Source organism: Trachurus japonicus, chromosome 4 (genome assembly GCF_045865225.1).
Source record: "Trachurus japonicus isolate A0001 chromosome 4, Traja_1.0".
Taxonomy (NCBI): domain Eukaryota; kingdom Metazoa; phylum Chordata; class Actinopteri; order Carangiformes; family Carangidae; genus Trachurus; species Trachurus japonicus.
Window position 1 is genome coordinate 17,862,960 of NC_140910.1, and position 21,118 is coordinate 17,884,077.

The window sequence follows — 21,118 nt, forward strand, 5'->3', positions numbered from 1 at the left end:
GATCTTATACACAGGGTTTGAATAAATGTGAGTTTCTTTATTAGTTTATTAGTTGTTGTTTCTTAGATTGCGTAGGGGTTCTCAGTGTATCAGATCAATCCTGGTTAAGTATATTAGTAAACTCATTATTGGTCACTCTGAGCTCGGACCTCCGGACCAAAACAGCTGTTTCCTCCTGGGAGAGGTTCGGCCTCTGGCGTCGCTGTTTCCTCCGTCCATGTCCAAGTATAAAATGACAAACTTGCAGCGCGCATCACCCGCCGCGCAGTTAAAGGTGAGGAGAGGAGCTCCTTTGATTGGTGAAGATCTGACTCGGCTGTGTCAAACTCACTCCACGCCTTTCTCTCCTCCTCCTGTCTCCCTCCCGCCCTCTCTCCTCCCTCTTTGCCGTTTGCGCCGGTGGGAGGGACGAGGGGAGGGGTTGCGCCGGTCTAAGTCTGACTGCGCGGCCCACCAATCTTGCGAAATGGACCTGGTCCACGCCCCGTTGGCGTGGCGAAGCTGCGCTGATCACAGACTTCACCTGGTCGACGAAACTAGAGCCCTAAATCTCTAAGATGTAAAAAGAAAAAAAAAGACCTTTTGGGCACAGAAACTGTCAACTGTCATACTTCTCAAAGTGCCCTTGATAGTTATGATGAGTGTCTTATAAAATATCCTAGTTTTGGCTTCTAGAAGACCCATCATCTTCACTGCAATGTGCAATGTCCCGTCTTTGTTCATCCATTTGTAATGACTTTAAGCTATTACCTTGAAATATTCATATGTGTCTCTGATTGGGTCATCTAGTAGAGAAGAAGCCTGGGTTTTCAAGAAGAGCAGTGGATTGTCTGGGAACAAAGAAGTTTTATGGAATGAGAGTCGAGACACATTCATGTATTGTTTGTTAAAGTCCCTCTCCCTCTCTTTCTCCGTCTCTCCCTCTCCCTCTCTCCGTTCTGATTTATTTCTCTCATTGGTGAGTCATATAAGTCCATGATGAATAGCACTGGCTGCCAAACAATTCAAGGTTCAAGTACTGAAGAGGATTAGTGATTATTCTCAGAGTGTGTATTTGCGTGTTTAAGTGCATGTGTGTGGCATGTGCCTCTGTGCACACCCACAAACACTTGACGGCGTGTGCATGCGGTGTGTGTATTGTTAATCATTTGTGTCAGCTGCTACACTCACTCTCTGATGATGCCCACTATCGACTGCTTTTCTTCACGACCTGGCCTGCGGGCTGGTAGGAGACGATTTGGACTAAGCAACGCGCCGGGCAGTTTGTGCCCACTGAGGGCTCTGGAAAGGCCAAAGTTATGAATATTCAACAAATTGCTCATCATTAAAAGCCCTGAGCTCACACTTTGCAGAATGCAGATGCCACTTGCTACTGTTTGTTTATGGTGTTACTCTGAAGCACTGTCTGTTTAATAATGATGCTCGTGTAGAACATCGGTGACTCTGATCATCTTAAATAAGACAGTGTTCCTTCTCTGATTTCCTCGAGTCTTTGATAATAAATCCTCCGTACGCTGTTTTAAGTCTATTAATAATGATGACCACTGGAGTCTCTAATACAGCTACGAGTCATGGAGGCAGACTCTTTAACGGCTCTTTGGGCACCAGATGAATTTCAAAGATGAGACAAGCGGGCGGCACCCCACTGCTGGTGGCCAGTCTGCATTCAGGGTGATGTATGCCACAGTGCTGTAGGGCCAATGAGCACAGCCTATGATATTCATCTGCCCAATTAAAGTTAGTGTATCTCTGAGAAGTCGACTCATGCTTCACCCCCTGGCAAATCTGTTATTACGTGATAAATATTGCCTTGAACAACCGTGTACCCACGGCATAGAAGTGAGAGAATCTCTCTTTTATGATTTGCACCTCTTGACTAACAGCATCAAAAGCCATGGGTAACACCACCAGTAGATGACATTTCTGGATTTAGATTGTTCTCACACACTCTGCCTGTCATTCTCAGCTTCTCCTGAGCCTGCCAGGATTGGCTGTGCCAGAATCCAGCAACTAATACAGTAACATTTCTTCTACATACAGTAAAACCCCGTCAAATGAGGGAGGGCCAAAGAAAGTTGATGGGCTTGATCAGAACTGACACTACCCGAAAAAAAGAAAAAAATCACATCAATATCCTTGAAAAAAAAGGAAGATTAAGAGTTTTGTCTGGCCAGTTAATACCTGTAGATGATGTGAAGTAAGGACAGACATTGTTTTTGATATTACATCCTAGTGAAATACAGTAGTGTAGATATGGATAAAAAACAACAACAACAACAGGACCTCATAGGACATGTTTAGTTCTATTACTGTAAGGAATGAGAAAATAAGCAAATATTCACATTTGGAATCAGATTTTAGTTTGAAATAATTCTAAGGAATAATTGCTCATTGAGATTGCTTTTCTGTCAATCAACATTTTTTTTCAGTTTCCTTTAAAAAAAACGTCATGTTGTCATCTAAAAGTGACAAGAAACTCTGATCCAACTCCTAAATTGCCACTAGGATAAAGCTAGTCTTCTTCCACTTGGTATTCTGTGCATTGTAAACCTGTTTCAGTGTTAACAGATACTCACTGCAAAGTAGAAGCAAGCAGAAAGACATAAGAAAGTTGGTGGTTGACCAATTTAGACATTGTGCAGAGACATAATATAAATATGAATTCAACTCAAGATGATGACCATTGGAAAAACAAAAGTTTGTGCATGTCACGAGTTTGGCATTGTTCTTTTTATTTGTAGTCTATAATATATCTGCAGGGGCGTCGAGGTTCAGTTGGGGAAAAGAAAAGAAAAGAAACAACTGATATTGCTGTTGAAAACAATACTTAGAGTAGAGGTGGGTCATCTTATATCATGGATCATCTTATTTTGGCATAGGATCAAGCCAAGGTTTCAGATGAATCATACAGTTGAGAGGTTGTGAAATTGTACAAGTTTAGTTGCTGCTGGCCGCATCATTGTTTCCAATAGTCCACAGCTCACGATGAGGTGGAGCTGGACTCCCCTCTTGGGATTATAAACATGAGTTGGGAATAGCCAGGGCTAGCTCGTTAGCAATGACAGAAATTTCAATGCTTTCTTAATTGAAATAAGAACTTACCGTAGCCAAAAAATATTAATAATGATAGACAAAAGATTATATTACAGGTGAATGAGTTCATGACTTTTAAGGCAAACAGAGATACTGAAAATTCTACAGTCAACAAGAACCACATACCCCTGCAAAGAAAATAATGAACATGAATGAAAAAATGAAAACACAACAGGACTTTAGTCTGATTGGCAGGTTATTATGGTATTGATATAACATTATTATTTTTAACCACATTCTTGTGCAACTCACGTCTTGTCACAACATATTGACTACATATTGTCAGCGACAGTAAGCTATGAGAATTTGCCCTGAATGTTAATCTAATGTTATCCACAGGCGCAGAGGCAGATGGAGAAAGTGTTGGAAAAGGAAGGATAATTGAAGTGCAACAGCTTCCGAGAAAATTTGCTGGGCCTGTCTTCATTTTCTGCTTTGGAACAACCCCATCACTGTAATCTGAAGCTCATTTTGATGTACAATTGTTAACATGCAATTCTAAGTACAAAGAGCACAAAACACATCAGTTTGCTATTCACTGATGGAAGTGGGTCCAAAATTGTCAGGCAGAGAAAAATCAAGCTCCCATAGCTGACATATTGAGCTACGCAGGTTAAGGCTAATGCGGCAGAATAAGCGTGGTTGAGATGTGACAACGCAAATTCATGTTGAACTGTTTTACCTGGAAAGATGTGCCCAAATAAAACAATGCCCAAGTTCCTCTCCACTCCTGTTGTATCTATTCCCTCTCTAGAGAAGAGACATGAGAGCTGAGTGGCTGACCTTTGTCCTTGCTGATTTTAATTAACCATGGCTAATATCAGCTATTTCTGTGACGAGGAGTCACATTACTGTGAGCATACAAAAACACACACAATCACCTACGCACACGTGTGTATGAGGACACACACGCATGCACACACAAAGCTGTATACATGTGCAAACACATAATAGAGCACATAAATTTACAAGGGCTACGAAAGGGATACACATATAGATGCACACACACGTGCGCGCACACACAAAGCAGCAATGATTAGCGGCTAACTAAATGTCAGGGGCCATAATGGCAAACCTGTTCCTTTAGACACACTCACATTATCTCTACACTTTGCCTGCAATATCAATGGCATGACGAGCTGTTTTAATGCATTATTACTCCACTGAGATGCTTGATAAACAGTTATTTCTGGTTGAGAGTAACACTGGTTCACTATCATCTTCTCACGGCACCGTAATGTTGTTGCTCACATACAGCAGTGAAGAACTCCTGCATTGCTGTGTGGTCACAGTATCTGCTAAAGTTACATTACACAACAGTCACAGCAAATAACCTCAATGTCATTATCACCACTCACTAATGTCACAGTGAAATTGCTTTAATTGTAGATGTACTGTAAAATGGGCTGAGTCATATGTTTCTGTACGGTTGTTCCCTCCTGCCTGTCAGACTGCCTTCTTATCCTTGCCTTCTTGAGTATTTAGTCTGTGTTCCTCTCATTCGGTTAGTTTGCTTGATCAGTCAAGTTCCTCATGTGCTGAATCCTGTGTTAGTTCTTGGGTTTTTCCTGTGGACCTGCTACCTGCATTTATTTCCCAAGTGCTAGGCTAAGTGTCAGTTGGGTCGGTTAACTCCTGTCTTTTCATGTTTGGCTACAAGTATGTTCGTGTGAAAGATGACAGAGAATTATTCATTTCAAGTAACATTGTCAGAACCACAAATAAAATGATTAATATCATATGAGAAGACAAAGTGCATGCCAGGGAATTTGGTTATAGCAGCATCTGTAAAGTGTTATTCAACAAAGTGAAATGTAAACTTTATGAGCACAGGAGATGCTAGATATAATTTACAATTATTTAATCAGGCTAAGGCTATAAATAAATAAATAATGACTAAAAGGTGTTTGCGGATTGATTATTTTTGCTTTTGTCTGGTGATGAACTTGATGTGAAGCAGATTAATGATTTCTGCTGCAAAAAGGAATGAAAAGAGAAACAAGTAGCTGATGTCTGACTTCAGTTGTTTGACTATAATCATTGGGTGATAAAAGCTATAGTGTGTAACTTCTGTCGCCCCCTAAAGGATTTCTGCATTATTACAACGATACGGCCGGCCCCTATGGCCCGGTGTAACCCTCCCCTCCCCTCCCCTCCCCACCGCTACTCCTGTAGCTCTCCAGTAATGCACATCACACACAGTAACAGTAACACTCGCAACACACTAGGGCTGTCAATCTTCCCCCCAAATCAGGTTCGAATTTCTAACCCATCTTATGTTAAATATCCGAATAATATTCAAACATTTAATGTGTGTTTTTTTTGGTTTTTTTACCTCATTATAGAGGGGGGGTGGGGGGGGGCAGGGATGACGGTGGCGACAACGACACAGCAGAACAATCCTGCATAGGAGCTGTCCATGGTTACTTAACCAAAAGTCTCTTGAAGTGTTAAACAAAGAGAACTATGGACTGTGGAAGTTTGAATAGCAAAAATACATAAGTTATCATGACGTGAACCATATGTTGTATAAAAAAAAAAGAGGATCGTTGATTCGAAACACGGCTTCACAGGCGGGGGCGGCGTCCCCCCACTCCCCCCTTCACGGGGGCTGCGGGGTTAGGGCACAGAGTAGTGGTGCAACAGATCATAGCTGATCCGTGATCGGCACACAAGTGGTCCGTGGATCTATCGATTTAAAAAAAAAGGTGTGCGTGTAGTGTGGGGACACATACGCACACCGTGGCGGCCGAATGAACGGGCAATTTAAAAAAACTCTGCTCGTATATTTGAAGCTGCAGCTTTACCTTGTGCACAACAACAACTGCATTTTGTTTTATCAACATACTCCGAACGTCGCGACGCACTACGTTAATTTGTCTCGTTACGGAAGGCAAACGTTCGAATGTCAGTTTCCACCTTCGAATGTTCTCATTTTGACTAACATTCGAATTGTAATCGAATAGTGAAGTTCGTTCTGACTAGCCTCGTAAACCAGCCTCTCGCGGAAATGCATTTCATTTCATTTCTCGGGAGAGTCTGGCCTCATCCCCCCTGCAAGCGTTTGGGGTGGGCGGGAGCTGGGCGGGAGTAGTAGCAAAGACAGTTTAATATCTTTGGTAGTAGCGTTGACAGAAAACCCCATTCAGCCAATCAGCAAGTTGGTGTAGTGACGGGGCGTTGCACCAGTCGGTCCCTGATTGGCCAACGTGCTGTGTCAATCACAGTGGGCGACGCTGATTGGCTCGGCCTTCTGAGGGTTTCAGTCCAAACGCTTAGAATGGGGATGAGGCCAGACTCTCCCTCAGAATGAAATTAAATGCACTTCTGCGAGAGGCTGGTTTACGAGGCTACGTTCTGACAGCCCTACAACACACCACATGCTGCTGGTCACGGACCACGGTTCACGGACTATAACACTCGCGACTCACCGCACACTGCTTGTCACAGCACACAGACCCCAGCAGTAAGTTACACACAGCAACATGGGCTACACACCTTGTAACTTACTGCTGGTTAGGCTAACGATGTGGCTAACACCAGGCTGCTACATTCATAGCCGTGTTGCTTCTAGCAGCAGCGGAGCGCTCTCCTCTCTTCTCCCTTCTCGTTGTCAGGTAAAACCGAGTAAAACGCGTCGTTTTGGTCGTTTCCTGTCCGCCAGCGCGGGAATGTCGCTCCAAGACAGCAAATACAAAAAGAACAAATCATCTCCTCTTGTAGTGGCTTGGGTGAAACAGATATTTACAGACACATAGAAGTTACGCACTATAGCTTTAAGCGTGTGTGGATAACTTCTTGAATAAAGAGAACAGTTATAGAACAACAGTGTAAAAGTAACAACACAGCAGAATGTCAGAAATTCTGTTGGGAATCAAATAATTTGGTTCAATAAAAAGAAGCTACAGTATAATGAAGTTATTCAAAGTGACAGTTCTATTTCCACTCTCTAAGTGTTGAGTGGACAGATACAAAATAACTGTTGCTCTTTATGACTTAACTCCCTTGACCATGTTGGGATTCTGAGATATTGACATATTTATAAGACCACACCTTATCATAGTATAAGAAAGCACCTTTACTCAATCACCTATAACCCTAACCTATAACCCTGTTTTAACCCTGTTAAACTAACCTGTGATTTTGTGTTCTGCTGACGAGATGTTGCTCATTTACATATTTGACTGATCACAGAAAAGTTCATGTTGTCAATGTCAACACAAACAGACAGTGGCTTTGTTTTTAACAATAACTTAGCTTAGCTCAGTTGATAGAACACCCGCCCCATGTGATGAGGATAGTCCTCACTGCAGGCGGCCCCGGTTCGAATCCCGCGTCGAGCGGCTCTATCCTGCATGTCATTCCCCCTCTCTCTGCCTCCCCATTTCCTGTCTCTCTCAACTGTCCTATCAAGTAAAGGTATGAAAAGCCAAAAAATATACTTTGGAACAATAACTTTAGTTTTTTCCACTTACTGTTGGTTACCGTTAGAGAAAGATTTTGGTCTGGTTTACAGAAAAATTCAAAGTGACCGAGCCCTCCTGTATTATTTTCTTTCCTTCACCTTAACCAAAATGCTTTTGTTGCCGAAACCTTTGATGTGACATTTGTGCATTTTGTTCACCCACCATGAACCCCTCTACCTCTGTGTGAACCTACAGCTTTTAATAATGTAACACTATTTGTTGAGAGAAAAAAAATGTCCTTGAATGTAATCCTGCCAGCTATTATTATTTCTACAAAACATGTTTGCTGTTGCTGTTCAGCAGCATATAAAAGTAATTACTAGGAGACAGGGTTTTGTTCAATCTTGAAGTACTTTAAATGAGCATCTCAGTTGCTTAATGCTCCTATTCCATCACAACTCAGAGGAAAATATTATGCTCTTTCATTCAGTGACAATAATTGACAGTTGTAGTTACGAGGTACTAGACCTTTTACAAACAAATGGTATAATCAGTTTATACAATGACTTTCCAGCTATAAGCAGTTTGGAATTTTTCTATATGCAATAGCAATAATCTACAAATAATATATAGTAATTTGTCTCTAAAAGATAGACCATTCAACTCAACTTCCATACTTCTGCTTTTGATAGTTTAAGTGCATTTGCTGACATTTAATTTCTATTCATACATATATGAATGATATGTATAACTACTTCTTCTATCACTGCATATAAGTAAGTGGGACTCGACCAGAAGGGTCAGCCAGTAACTTTTCATGTAAAATTCATGATGCACATACTGTATGTTAAGTATGGACATAAAAAAGAGTTGGGTAGATTTCCAGTTGAGAGGATCACACTTAAAACTCACCAAATGAGCTACAATATCCACTTTATGTCTGTGTAGACTTAATTTACAGAAATGTCTACCCAGTTAAGAGAATGACTTCTCCTGCCTATTTTAGGACTTATAGGCTATTACAGAAAATTGCCAGCCTAATAGCAACATTGCCTTTCATCTTTAGGTGAGTAACCTAAACTATTGACAACATTTTCTGCCATGTATCAATGTAAATATCCAGAACTGTTACTTGGGACCATTTTTAAATGGGAAATTGCTTAATCAATATGTCTACACGGTACAATCTGTTTTTTTAAGTGAATAAAGAGCTAGGTAACTCCGTTGCAATTATGCTTAAACTTTAGAGTATTGATATAGCTTATCCTCAAGAGAAATCCACACACAGTAAAGGGGGAGGCCTGCCACAGAAAAGGTGTTCGTTCTGTGTGTTAATTTGCAAATGTGTATTTGATAGGACTGTATTTGCAGACCAAGGTCTTAACGCAATGAAATCAATTTGAAATGCGCCTCGAAATAAATGAGAGTGACAGAATGATAGCATATTAAGAATAAACAGAGTTTTACTGGGCCTTTTTAGACGCTACTCTGTAATTATACTCCATCTCTGTCCTGACATCAAAGAGAAGAGCTACGACCAGGAGGTTTAACCCTCCATCTCACTTCTTGCTGAGAAACACTCTTCCCAGACTGACTCACTCCATGGGCGGGGGCGACGAGTCTTCACTGTGGATCCGCTCTGATCCATATTAATGTCCAAAGCATTTTCATCACATGCAGGATTAGGCCTCACATTTGTGGAAATGTTAACCCTATGAAGCACTACATCTCTATGTGATGATTTGATGGAAGATGCAGAAACCTGATTCGGGCTACAATATGTCAGCAAGATTCCACTGAATGAATTTTTCAGCTCACACACCCGCCGCCGTCGGTTTTCGGGGTTTTAGCGACGAAAGCTTGAAACACATTAGCAATGCCCATGTGAGCAGTTACTGGTGAGGGGAAGTGTGCCTCTTTCCCCCTCCTCGCTGTGACAAGATATTCTTAGATGAGAGGTGCTGTGCATATTTAATACATTATCACATCTACAATCTTAATTAACAGAGAGGGAGGAAAAGAATGGCGGCTGAGGAGGATGGCAATCATGTGATGTGTAGAAGGGGTGGGTTTGGTTCTGATACCGATCTCTCATTCCTCTGTATGTTAGATCAGATAACGGTCAGGGTAGACTGTAAATAGGTCATCATATGGATGGTGGAACTAAAGATGCAGACGAGGATCAGCCATATAGTATAGTAGCAAAACAAAGACAAAGAAAACTCAGATGCTGTGGACCATCAGCACCCAAAGTGGTCGTAGTTGAGGTTGTCAGTGATGTCACATCAGTTTTGCTCCATAATCAGAGCGCAGCCATAGGGCAGAACCCATTCGGTTTAATCTTGTTAAGTCAAGTATTTAAAAGAAGGGTTTAGCTGCTCAGCAGTTACCTGTGCCAAATGTACCTGAAGGAAAACGTGGACCCTTTCAGTAATTCAGCAGACCCCGATGGCCCCAACGATTATTGCTTTTAGCTAAGATTATGTGAGAAACCTATGTATAGGCACAGGTAAATTTGACATTGAGTGTTTGTGATAAACACATTTCCTGGTGTGATGCTGCAATAACATTTTTGCAACAGCCATTGCATCACATTTGCATCACTGTACAGAATATTAATATTCTCACAGGTTTCTCTGAATCTGCAGGTGCATCTTACCGACAGCGCTCTCAGTCTCTACGGTGTATGGAATTATTTTCTACCATCAGCATACGGAGCCTAAGAATTCCTTCATTTTAAACAAGGAAGAAGAGAACAAATATCACACAGGGGCTGTGCCCTTTAAATCATGTGATTCTGAGCGGTAATGCCGGTGCAATGGTGCCGTGTTTTAGATTCCACAATTTTCTCACTTCTCATGTGCTCTGTCTCATGGCAATGAAGTAATGGGCAAAGAGGCGCAGATGCAAACGTCTAATTTGCTGAGGTGACACAAGGTCTCTGGGGGGATAAATGTCACGCAGAGATTAAATGATTCTGAGAGATGCGGGAGCAGTCACTGCAAAATATAGAACCCACACACCTTAAAATCCTGCAACATGGGCTTCAAGTGTTAAGAATCGTGACAATAAGTAAAACTCTTGGTCAGTTCAAGTAAAGGAAATAGTGCTCGTGTGGCTCCTTCATCAAACTGAATGGTTATACTGTATTTCATGGTCATTAGTAGTTGAAATATATATACAGGTATATTTTGCTGCTATAGAGGTGGTGGACAAAATAAAGGATACACCGCATACTGGAAAAGCGTGATGTATTTTAGCATTCAAGACATAATTGCTCAGTGGATCAGGCGGCCAAGGACCCGACCATGCACCTGAAATGAGTTGAGACCATTGCATACTGTCATACATATGCAGTGACGGCTCTTTGCTCAGATTTTCTTTGTTACTCTGGAGCACTGTCGAGCAAGAAAGAAAAAAAAAAATCCAATGCCATGAAATCCTTTTACTTCAACTGTAACATTCGTGTTGCAGCATTAATAAAAGTTGTATGCTCGGACTGAAAAGCCCAGATTAAAGCTTCTTCTTTTTTTTTTCTTTGCAAGTCTTCCCTTTCCTTTCACTAGATGAAAAAGCAGCATGCTCCCAGAAGCCTCTGCAACATGACAGAGCTGCTCCCCTGCTACATTTCATCTGTAAAGAAATCCCTCTGTTCTCCATGAGTGGGCTTAAGCATGTGTACACAACTACTGCACAGTGACAGGTAATGATTCACGACACAGAGTTAGACAAAGCAAATAAACAAAAGTACAGTGTTGCGTGAATCTGGAAATTATGCCATAATAGCACACCTGCAATATCTCTACATGAAAAAAAAAAAAAGAAATGTCTGTGTTTGACGATATAATGAACCAAATTTTAACTACCTTGAGTGCCCTGTCGGAAACATGACCGTAGGCATTTATCAGCTGGAGTGACTCATCTGTACCTCAACATACTTCCTGCCTGCTGCTCACACTCGGATACACAGCTCTGTCTCAACGACTGGCAACCCATTTGTCTGATGACTCGACGGCCGCAGATTTAGATAACACAATCAAATCACCATTGAGCTTTATGAATGGCTGGTAACAGCAAAAGTAACAAGTGCAGGGCACATTTATGGAACTTTATGTTCAGTTGTCTCTCATACAGTTGCCCAGTCGTCATTTAAACCACAGAGATACTGAACACACAAGGCCTGTTGTCACTTTGTTTTTTTTTGTATCACTGTCTAGTTGTTTGTCCGACTCTTGGTCATGAGCATATTATGAAATTGACTGTGTGTTAGATGTAAAAAAAAAAAAAAAAAAAAAGAAAAGAAAAGTATATATTGACCATAATAACAAATATCTCAGTGGGATAACATGACCTGTCTCAGAGTGTAACTGAGCCATCACTAACTAAAATTACCAGCATGTTCCATTTTGTGAACTGCAGAACAACAATTGGTATTTGTAGGTCAAACTGTTGCCAAATCTTAGCCCCTAGGTCACATCCATCAGGAATTCTGGGCATTGCAAAATATATTATACAGCTGACAGCTGGCACATTAGCTTCGGTTTGATTGTGGCCATATGGCCAGTGGTGAGGAGCTGCCATGACCCGAAACACCCCTGGTAAGATTCCCATTACAGAATGTTCCTCAGAAAGCCAACATCTACGAAACATGATGGTCCTGTAGTGACTATTACTGCCTGCCAAGCAGCTGACTGCGGTTTATCACAGGTATATTTAGAGGCAAGGTGCACCTGTAAAACATCACTGAAGCAGAGGCAAAGTGACTGTTTAAACCAAAGCTGCTCTGCTGGCTGTCAGCGTGAATGTCATGTGAAGCCCAGCGATTCCACAGTTCACTAACTCACAGGGCTGCATCAGGAAAGGGCTTCAGTGTTTTAATGGAAAGACACTGCAGTGATTTTAAAATCTGGAGCAAGATGGATATGAATGGAGGTTATTATTGCCAATACTGTTCTATTAGTCATCCTGGGAGTATGCTGTTAAGACCCACGGAGTCACACGTAAATCTAACTGTTAACTACCTTTTCATGATAACATTATGACCTGCAATTAGCTCTAACTTAATGGGATGAACCAACTTGATTTTTTCTTCTCTCCCAATATGATCATGATACCAGCCGATATCAATCTGATGCTCATTTTCCCTCAAACCAAAAGCCAGTACCAGAACCAGGTCATCTTCTCGTAATGTCAGTTAACTTCACATTAAAAGCCTCTGCATTTGCAATACTAATGGATCTATTGAAAACAGCATGGTGATGACTAACGGCAGTAACATGGATAAAATGTCCTACCAAACAAAAAAAAACAGTTATTAAAGTATTAATTGTGGATTGTAGTCATATTACTCTATCCACTGTGAAGTCAGTGTTGAAACCAATACTGATTTATTCACCGTGAGGTGAATGAGGGAAAAAGCAGACAGAGAAAGTGCCATACAGTGGGAAGGGTTACTTGCTTATAACAAGACACGGAGCTATTGATGGACACATTGGCACAGGCAGAGACTGGCCTGGTGACCTTTCAGCTATAGGACAGTCGCTGATACTGCAGAGCACCACGGTGCACTGTGACATGTTGACAAGTTGCTGATAGAGCACTGCATTTGTATTTTACACATGGAGCTTATGTGTATAGACATCAACTAACATTAAGTGAGTGAGTAGATGTTCATTGTCACAATCTGGGACACTTCCAAATTACAGAGGGTTTTAACTCTGTGAGCCCCTGATAAGGGGACAGGGTTGTTAACCGGTAGGCCATTTTCAAGGGCAGCTGAGGTGAGCTGCACTCTTATCAACAGCCACGTGCCTGCCAGTAAAAGGCAATCAAATAAACAAGCACAAATATTCAAAGGGCGTTTAAGGCCTGCTCAAACCAGTGCAACACCCACTTACTTATATAAGTACAGCACAAGAAGATGCATGTTGAAATATGACAGCCAACAGCTTCAAATCTGAACAAAATGAGTGGAGAGCACACTCCTCCCTGTGTCATTACTAATGGTTGTGTTATTTGCTAAGGTTTTCTTAACAGGTACAAACGCCTGAGGAGGTTAGTTTTCACTGTTGTGTTCTTTGCAAGTGAAAGCTTCCAAATCAAAAGATGACAGTTTAACAAAACACTGTCCAGGCTGTTTGTGAGTTGATGTAACTATTTTTTCCTTTTTTAAAAATATTTTTCATATAAATGCTGTAGTGTCTTTGGTACAAATACAGTCCGAAAGCAGATAAAACAAAAAACGCAGGTATAATCACACGCCTAAAACAATTTTCTAAGCTGACTCCATATGTTATGAAAGCGTTGCCAGCTGGAGAGCTGTTTCCCACTTGCACACTTCACATATCACAGCTCACACTCCTACAACGGTGTGTTTCCAACCCTTACCTCTTCTATTAATACTATGCTGCTTGTGTCGAAATATGCATATTCCAACATCATGTTCTATTGAAATTAATCCTAACCTTGACTTGGCTTGAAATGAGAATAAAAATAATTGTGTATGCACTTGTAGTACATCTGTTCTACAACAAGGGTGAGACGTGAACAATGAATGTGGGCCATCATTCTACAGTTGCAACATGAATACTAGAATTAAAAGCAGAATATGACTGTCTATTCCTTTGTCTGTTAAAACTCTTATCAATATTCCTGTTTAAACACATTTAGTCTGGGCCATGCATGCAGGAAATCTATGTATCTGCATATTTAAGTAAAATAGAGCAGATGGATTGTCAGTGGGGCTGTTTCCCTGTTTAGTTGCCTTCAGCATACAAACTTAGCCATCACCCTGTTACTCAGACAAATAACAATTAGGATTCTGTTGTCAATAAGTTCCCTGTGCCCACAACCTGATGTCCCATAAATGCAAATGCACCTATCGACCTTGTTAGATGCCCAAGCCGAGGCTCAATCTGGACAGTTTCTCAAGAGCTCAACGGCAGTTCCTCCTTCATGTTAATTCAAAGCCTTAACACCTGTTAGCCAGTGCAGTAGTACGTACAGCATGTCAATAACAAGACAGGATACAGCTAAGAACTCTAAAAAATCACATCTTATTTTGTTACCTGCTGCGACCGAACCGTGGGGAAGCTTGATTAAAGCTACATAGTCTGCCTGCAGTCATTTAAACCAACAGACTTCTACTCTGTGTTGTATAGCCTACAGGCACAAAATGTACCTTACAATGTCAGTTTGCCTCTACAGAAGATTCTTTTTTTCTACTGAGGAGATTTTATCTTGTTATTTTACACAAGCAAAATGGTTAAAGCGTTTGCTCAGCCACTGACTCATGTTACAAGAGAACGACAGACATTTTTACTGCACAGATGGTGCCAGATACACCTGTGACCATTAGGTACACGGACCACACGAAAATACTGTCGGACTCGCTATGAACATTCTGTTGGTTAAATGATCCGTGTAATAAGTAACAAACAAGATGCTGAATAAATAAAAGCAGAAAGGACAAACATTTATATAGAAGTATGCAGAAATTATCCTTGAAAATATTGCATCCACTGATCAGATATCAAATCGGATGCCACATACAAATGCACAGAACTGATGATCGCATCATTACTGTACCTACCAATAGAGAATGTGTAAATCCCAACTGTTGTTATTCAATACTTGTTCACATAAACACAGGGACAGATATAAGGACACACACATTGACACGTGCCAGTACTGTACACCACAACAAGAATGACTTAGACGCACCTTTAACAATGAGGTTGAGAAGCTTTGGCCGTGGGCTGCGCTCACTCTGAATGGAGCATGTGTACTGGCCATCGTCGGATACATCCACTTTCTGTATCTGGAGGCTGTACTCATGTTTGTCACCAACACTGGACACGATGGACACGCGCGGGTCCACAGACCACTTGTCGTTCCCTGCGAATATGATGCTTGAGCGGTTCAGCCAGGCTCCTTTAGAGATCCCATCCAACAGGTAGCACCTACAGGAGACAGGAGACACCTCGGTTACATCAGGAGAAGAAAGAGCCCGCTGAAAAACAACTGAAATAGAAAATATCATTTTGTGTGCTGTGTAAATAGCATATCATCCATTAGAGAGATCTTTAAGAGGAGGACTGTGTGTAGTGTGTGTGTGTTTTTGGTTTCATTTCTCCCTAAGTCCTGGGGTTTATAGTATAAACAGACTGAAAATGTGCAACGCTCAGTGTTCATTTTTTTGTAATGGAAGACCAGGGAACATATGGACCTGAGGAAGGATAAACTTTAGTTATAGACATGAATGGGTAATGTGCCAGAAAGTGAGTCATAAAAGACAGAACTCTCAGCACCTGGAGGGTATGATTCAACCTGTTAAAGCTGCTTTAAAGGAGCCAGAGCCATGAGTAATCTTTGGGAACAAGGATGATTGCTCTGTTGTCGTTGGTGCATCTAAATGGGCAAAGACTTCTCTCTCAAGGTCCGACTTAGCAGGCATTGAAATTTATAGTGAAGCAGCCAATTAAGCAAAAGTCTTCAAATTTATGTGCATACATCCAGTTTTGTTTTGGTGAGGGACTTGGATGGCCCTGTGAGGATAGTGGCCATTCGCAGAGTGAAGAATACAAATGACAACATTTTCAAAGAAAAAAGAAATCTTGATAAAGGGTTCCTCCGTGACTGATGGCTGTACAGTATTTACTCACAGCTTTATAATGTGAGCGTCAATACAAAAGTGAATAGCTTGTGTGCGCAAGTACAGTATACAGTAGGCCTTCAGCCCAGTTACAAATAATCAAACATCCCCGGCTCTGACAGCGCTGTATTCTAGGACGGATTTGTGTGTTTCCATTACTGAGTCCAATACAATTTCCTTTTGATAGCTAATTGTACAGAGACAAAGCATCAGTAAATTGCACAACATGATGAGTCCAGGGTCACCACTGTCAGAGCGCTGTTGTTTTTACTCATCATTCCAGCAGTGGATTGGAATTAAGGAATCACATCATACTCTGTGACAAATACTGTAATAATGAGTGGGAAAAGAGGCAATCAAGTTTGGCTCTTTAGCTCTTGTCGACATGCCATGAAGACAGCCAACACCAGTAGTAAAGCCACCGAGGAAATCAGTTTGGCACTAACCACAAAGCTCTTTACCCTCAATGCCAAGAAAGTGTCTGTCAGGAAACGGGTAGAGGACAATGGTATAGTCCAGGCTGGTTTCCCCTGGCGAAAGCATTGCCTAAGAGGTATTCTGACAAATAAAGTGCCAAACAATAGAGAATGGATAATAAAAAAAGCCCACACAAGAGAGAGGTCTAGGTACTTTGTAAAGTCCACACAGACCTGTCAGTTAGTTAGCCCATTGACCACCTGAGCCACGGTGTTTCTGGCCCTAAGGCAATTTTTACTGGAGGAGCCGCGGCACAACTTTGTCTCCTTTTCCATCTTTATTTCTTTATTTTAACCATTTTAAAGGGATAGTAGCATTTTTTTAAAGTGGGGTTGTATGATCTACAAATAGCCCCTAAGTACTTTAATTGCAATAGAAGACTCTCTACACTCCTCCCGTTAGCAACGCCAGCCCTGCCCAGAGATTTACAACATTGTTGTGAATGGACCCAAAGAAACGGCCTATTTTCGTGGCCTAAAAGAGGTTTTACCTGAAAAAAAAATACACAGTTCCATTGTTCGCTATAAAATAATATTTTCCAGCCCCTCAAAGTGCAGGAAAAACGCAGTTTTTATTTGGAGCTAACCAACTACTGATTGGCGGGCGCTAAACCTGGGCCGGAGGGATACGTGAGTCGGTTAGATCCAAATAAAAACTGCGTTTTTCCTGCACTTTGATGGGCTGGAAAAAAATATATTATAGCGAACAATGGAACTGTGTTTTTTTTTCCACGTAAAACCTCTTTTAGGCCACGAAAATAGACCATTTCTTTGGGTCCATTCACAACAATGTATGTTGTAAATCTCTGGGCAGGGCTATGGGCTGGCGTTGCTACTGTAACGGGAGGAGTGCAGAGAGTCTCATACTGCAATTAAAGTACTTAGGGGCTATTTGTAGATCATACAACCCCACTTTAAAAAAATACTACTATCCCTTTAAAGAATACAACGGTGAAGTTTTTTTTTTGCTTAACACACAGGATTGCACCAATAGAGAACATTTTGAATTCCTTTGAGAGAAATAGTTTTAAAATGTTGGAGTGACCAAACTCTACAGCGACTAATAATTGTATACACTTGTGTGAGGGCCCGCTGAGAGTGTGGGCTTAAAGCCTGAACATTAATTCACAATCCACCTGCATGCAGCCCACAGCCACTGATGTGAAGAACTTGTCAACAACTTGCTGAGCATTTATCGTTAGACCCTTGTAAAACAAGGTAACCACAAAAACTTGTTCTCCGGTCGAGCTGCTATTGATTTCTCTGTTTTCTCATCAGAAATAGTTCCTTCAGAATCAAACTTTTACTCAGTGTACGCTTGAAAGTGGCTGTTGTACACCACAGAAAGAGGCAGAAAGTGTGGCTCGAGTACATGCCCGTGACAATGTACTTCAATGGTGACAAGTTTTCTTTTTTAATGACCTGAAAAATGATCAAAGTGCAGATACCAAAGTGTGGAAAGTCACCTACTGGATAATACACCTGTGACAACACCAGCAGTATTGATCACAGTGGACACCTTACAAGAAAAGAAAACCTGTGTCTCCTAAATATTTGTAGATTAAAAGTGTCAGCATCCAGATGCTGCCACCCTCAGCAGGGAAAGTTTGCAGATTACCTCATTAATATCACCAAGATCCTTTTTGACACTTGTGTTAAAATATGAAATGTTTCCAAAAAAAGGCCCTTTTGCTTTTTAAAAAAACATTTTGACAGTATTGTTCTGTCAGTCAACACTCCTCTCATCATATAATAACACTACTTCAAGACAAAAAAAATCACTGAGTAGGTTAACGCCTTTAAAAAAAGGGGGCGGGAGGTTTAGTTGGGAAAGAGAGGACACAACGCTAGGACAATACCTGACAACTATGTTACATTGACAACACCCACTACCGCGGCTGGCAACCTTAATGAAAAGGTCTCAAACCACACCTGCCACATAACCTTCTCTTCTTTGCCATCCATGATCAGTTTGTTCCAAACACTCACAGAGCTGCAGCTGCTGTTCTTGGCGAAGAGGCCAAGCAAAAACTTTTAACCGCCACTTTTCAAGGATAAATTTTGGATGAAGTGTCACTTAAACAAAGCTGTAGTGCCAGAAGTATGGCTGGAGGACACTTCACCGGGGCGAGATCTCTACTCTGAGACTTGACATTTTTCTTCATCTTGATGATGAACCAGCCCCTTGATGTTCTTTTGCTGTTTTTGCAGTTCGCTTATCGCTGCTAAGTATCGTTGCAGTCTCCCTCCAGAAATGATTATTGTTATCTCTGTCTTTGTAATATGGCACCAAGGAGCCATACATGCGGCTGTATTTAAACACCTCCTCACAAAGGTGTGTTAAAACAGCCTGTTTTCACATATGCACACTGACTCAGGCGTTGGTGTCGTCTTTGCTTCCTTCAGTGCTGCCGTCAAATAAGAACTATACTGGACATGGGAACTCCTCAGAAGTCTGGCATGTACTTGACAGACTGGTTTAAGCCTAGTCACTGCAGCTTGTTCGATGTAGTGTAGACTGAGTGTGAAACATTAATATAAAAGACATACACACTCCTGAGATAAAACTGCAGTTTCTGTAATTGCCTGACTGGATGCTTCTTGCCAATATGCACCTTGGGGGTCATAGTTAGCCTCTCCCAGTATTATTTTTATCATATTCTATCCTATTTGATTTTTTTTTTTTTTTTTTTTTTGAGAAAAGCAACCTTACCTTCAGCATTTTATCAGACAAACAGGTATTTGGAACTGTTGTTAATCATTTGGATTGATGACTGAACCAGGAAAGGTTTCATGCTGATCCAAGTGCTCCTACTGTGAGTCATGTAATACTGTGCATGGGAAAAATCAATGGGACTTTCACTCACCAAGGGAGCCTGAAATCACTCCTCCAACGTTCCAACTTTATTACAAAGTAACTCTTATTTCACTTTAAATCATTTCTCATTCTTCTGGTTTTCGCTAGACACAGAGGTGTGCGTGCCACCACGAGGATACTTTGACTTGATTTTTTTTTAACCTGCTGTGCCTTTTTACCTATTCATCTGCTGATAAGATCGAGTTGGGAGATTACAATCCTTTGTACTTTCAGATATTTTAACTAGCTAGCTTTAATGGGTTTGCTTTGTCTCATTGTTTTCCATGTCTTTGAATGGAAATGTAATCTTATTAGTGCATTTCACATGGACATCTCACATAAAAAAACAGCAAGCTACTTCATGTTCTAAAAGATCAGGCATCAGCCAGGTCTTTCTTCTGCCACATTTCCTTTGCTCATTCTCTCAATCATCCATAGCAGCACAACACTGATAACACCTAAGGTGGGCTTCCGCTTTCATCAGGTCCCTTTTCTCCAGGAGCCCACCAGGATGCAGACTTCCTATGGTTTATACAAAGCTCAGGTAATTATTCCACAGACCTCAGTGTATCACTGTGAAGCAGCTCTGACACCTCAAACATGTGCTAATTGATACTTTTATCCATCCCTGCATCTGATGAGTGATTGTAGAGGAACCAGGCTCATTACAAGCTTTTTTGTTGTTGTTTTTGTGTTCTTTTGGGGGGTTTTGGCTCAAATATAACAGAGTTCAATTCAAACCCTAGTGATTATGCACAATGTGCAAAAAGGGAAAGTGATAAGCTAGTGTTTCAGCACCTCACATGAATGGAAAATGATGACAAACCATTAATTACAGTATGGCAGCTGGTAAGACAAGCAGATTGTAATCCGTTTAGCCAAACTCACTCAGGCTCTTTGATAGGAAGCCATAATTAACACCGGGGCATCATTGTGACCCAGATATGTATTTGCTTCGTAAAACTGTTTTCTGGGTTCCTCAACTGTAAATATATTCTTCCTGGCACCAACCTCAAAGATCTTGTCTTGCAAAAATATTTCAGTTTCACAGTCTAGTAGTTCACACTCAGCATTTCATTCTCTACATTTGGCAGAAGAAATGAATACACTTCTGGACGGGTCCCTCTGTGGTATGAGATTTGTAGTTATGTAACGCTTATATAATAGACACTCAGGACGTTTAGACCTTAAGCAATGCAGACCTTGTGTAAGCCTATAGCCCACTTTTGTGTGTTTTCCTTAACTCTAATTAAAAAAGGAAAATGACTGACTATGATAAACCTTCACCTACTTCTCCAGTGAAAAAGGGAATCAGGCTGAAGCAGCAATTTTTTAAACCAAGAAATCTTAAAATTAATTGGTTAATGTGGAGGCAAAAGCTTTTGCTCTATGGTGAGGAATGGGAAAAAAAACCTATCATGATTTGAATTTATTACAAAATATTGTGTCAGACTATCATGAACAACCAGCAATAAACAGCAACGATTATTAAACAGAGACAGAGACTACCGTGCTCTAATAGCCGCTGGAGTCTGACCACATCTGGCATAATAAACGCCGATTCAAATAAACGCCCTGGCGATTAAGTGTTGAGTTTGTTAACTGTCACGTGTTGTTTTGTATAGCTACTGTA

At 41.1% G+C, this 21,118-nt stretch overlaps 1 protein-coding gene across 5 annotated transcripts in view; it reads right to left on the reverse strand.

Annotated features, from left to right (window-relative positions):
* negr1 (neuronal growth regulator 1) overlaps window positions 1-21,118 on the reverse strand; it is a 142,870-nt gene that overhangs the window by 82,902 nt on the left and 38,850 nt on the right. For all 5 annotated transcript variants that reach the window (XM_085774445.1, XM_085774446.1, XM_085774449.1 and 2 more), the window contains exon 2: window positions 15,222-15,460. In XM_085774445.1, coding sequence (XP_085630571.1) covers window positions 15,222-15,460 — 239 coding nt within the window. The remainder of the gene's footprint in view (window positions 1-15,221; window positions 15,461-21,118) is intronic.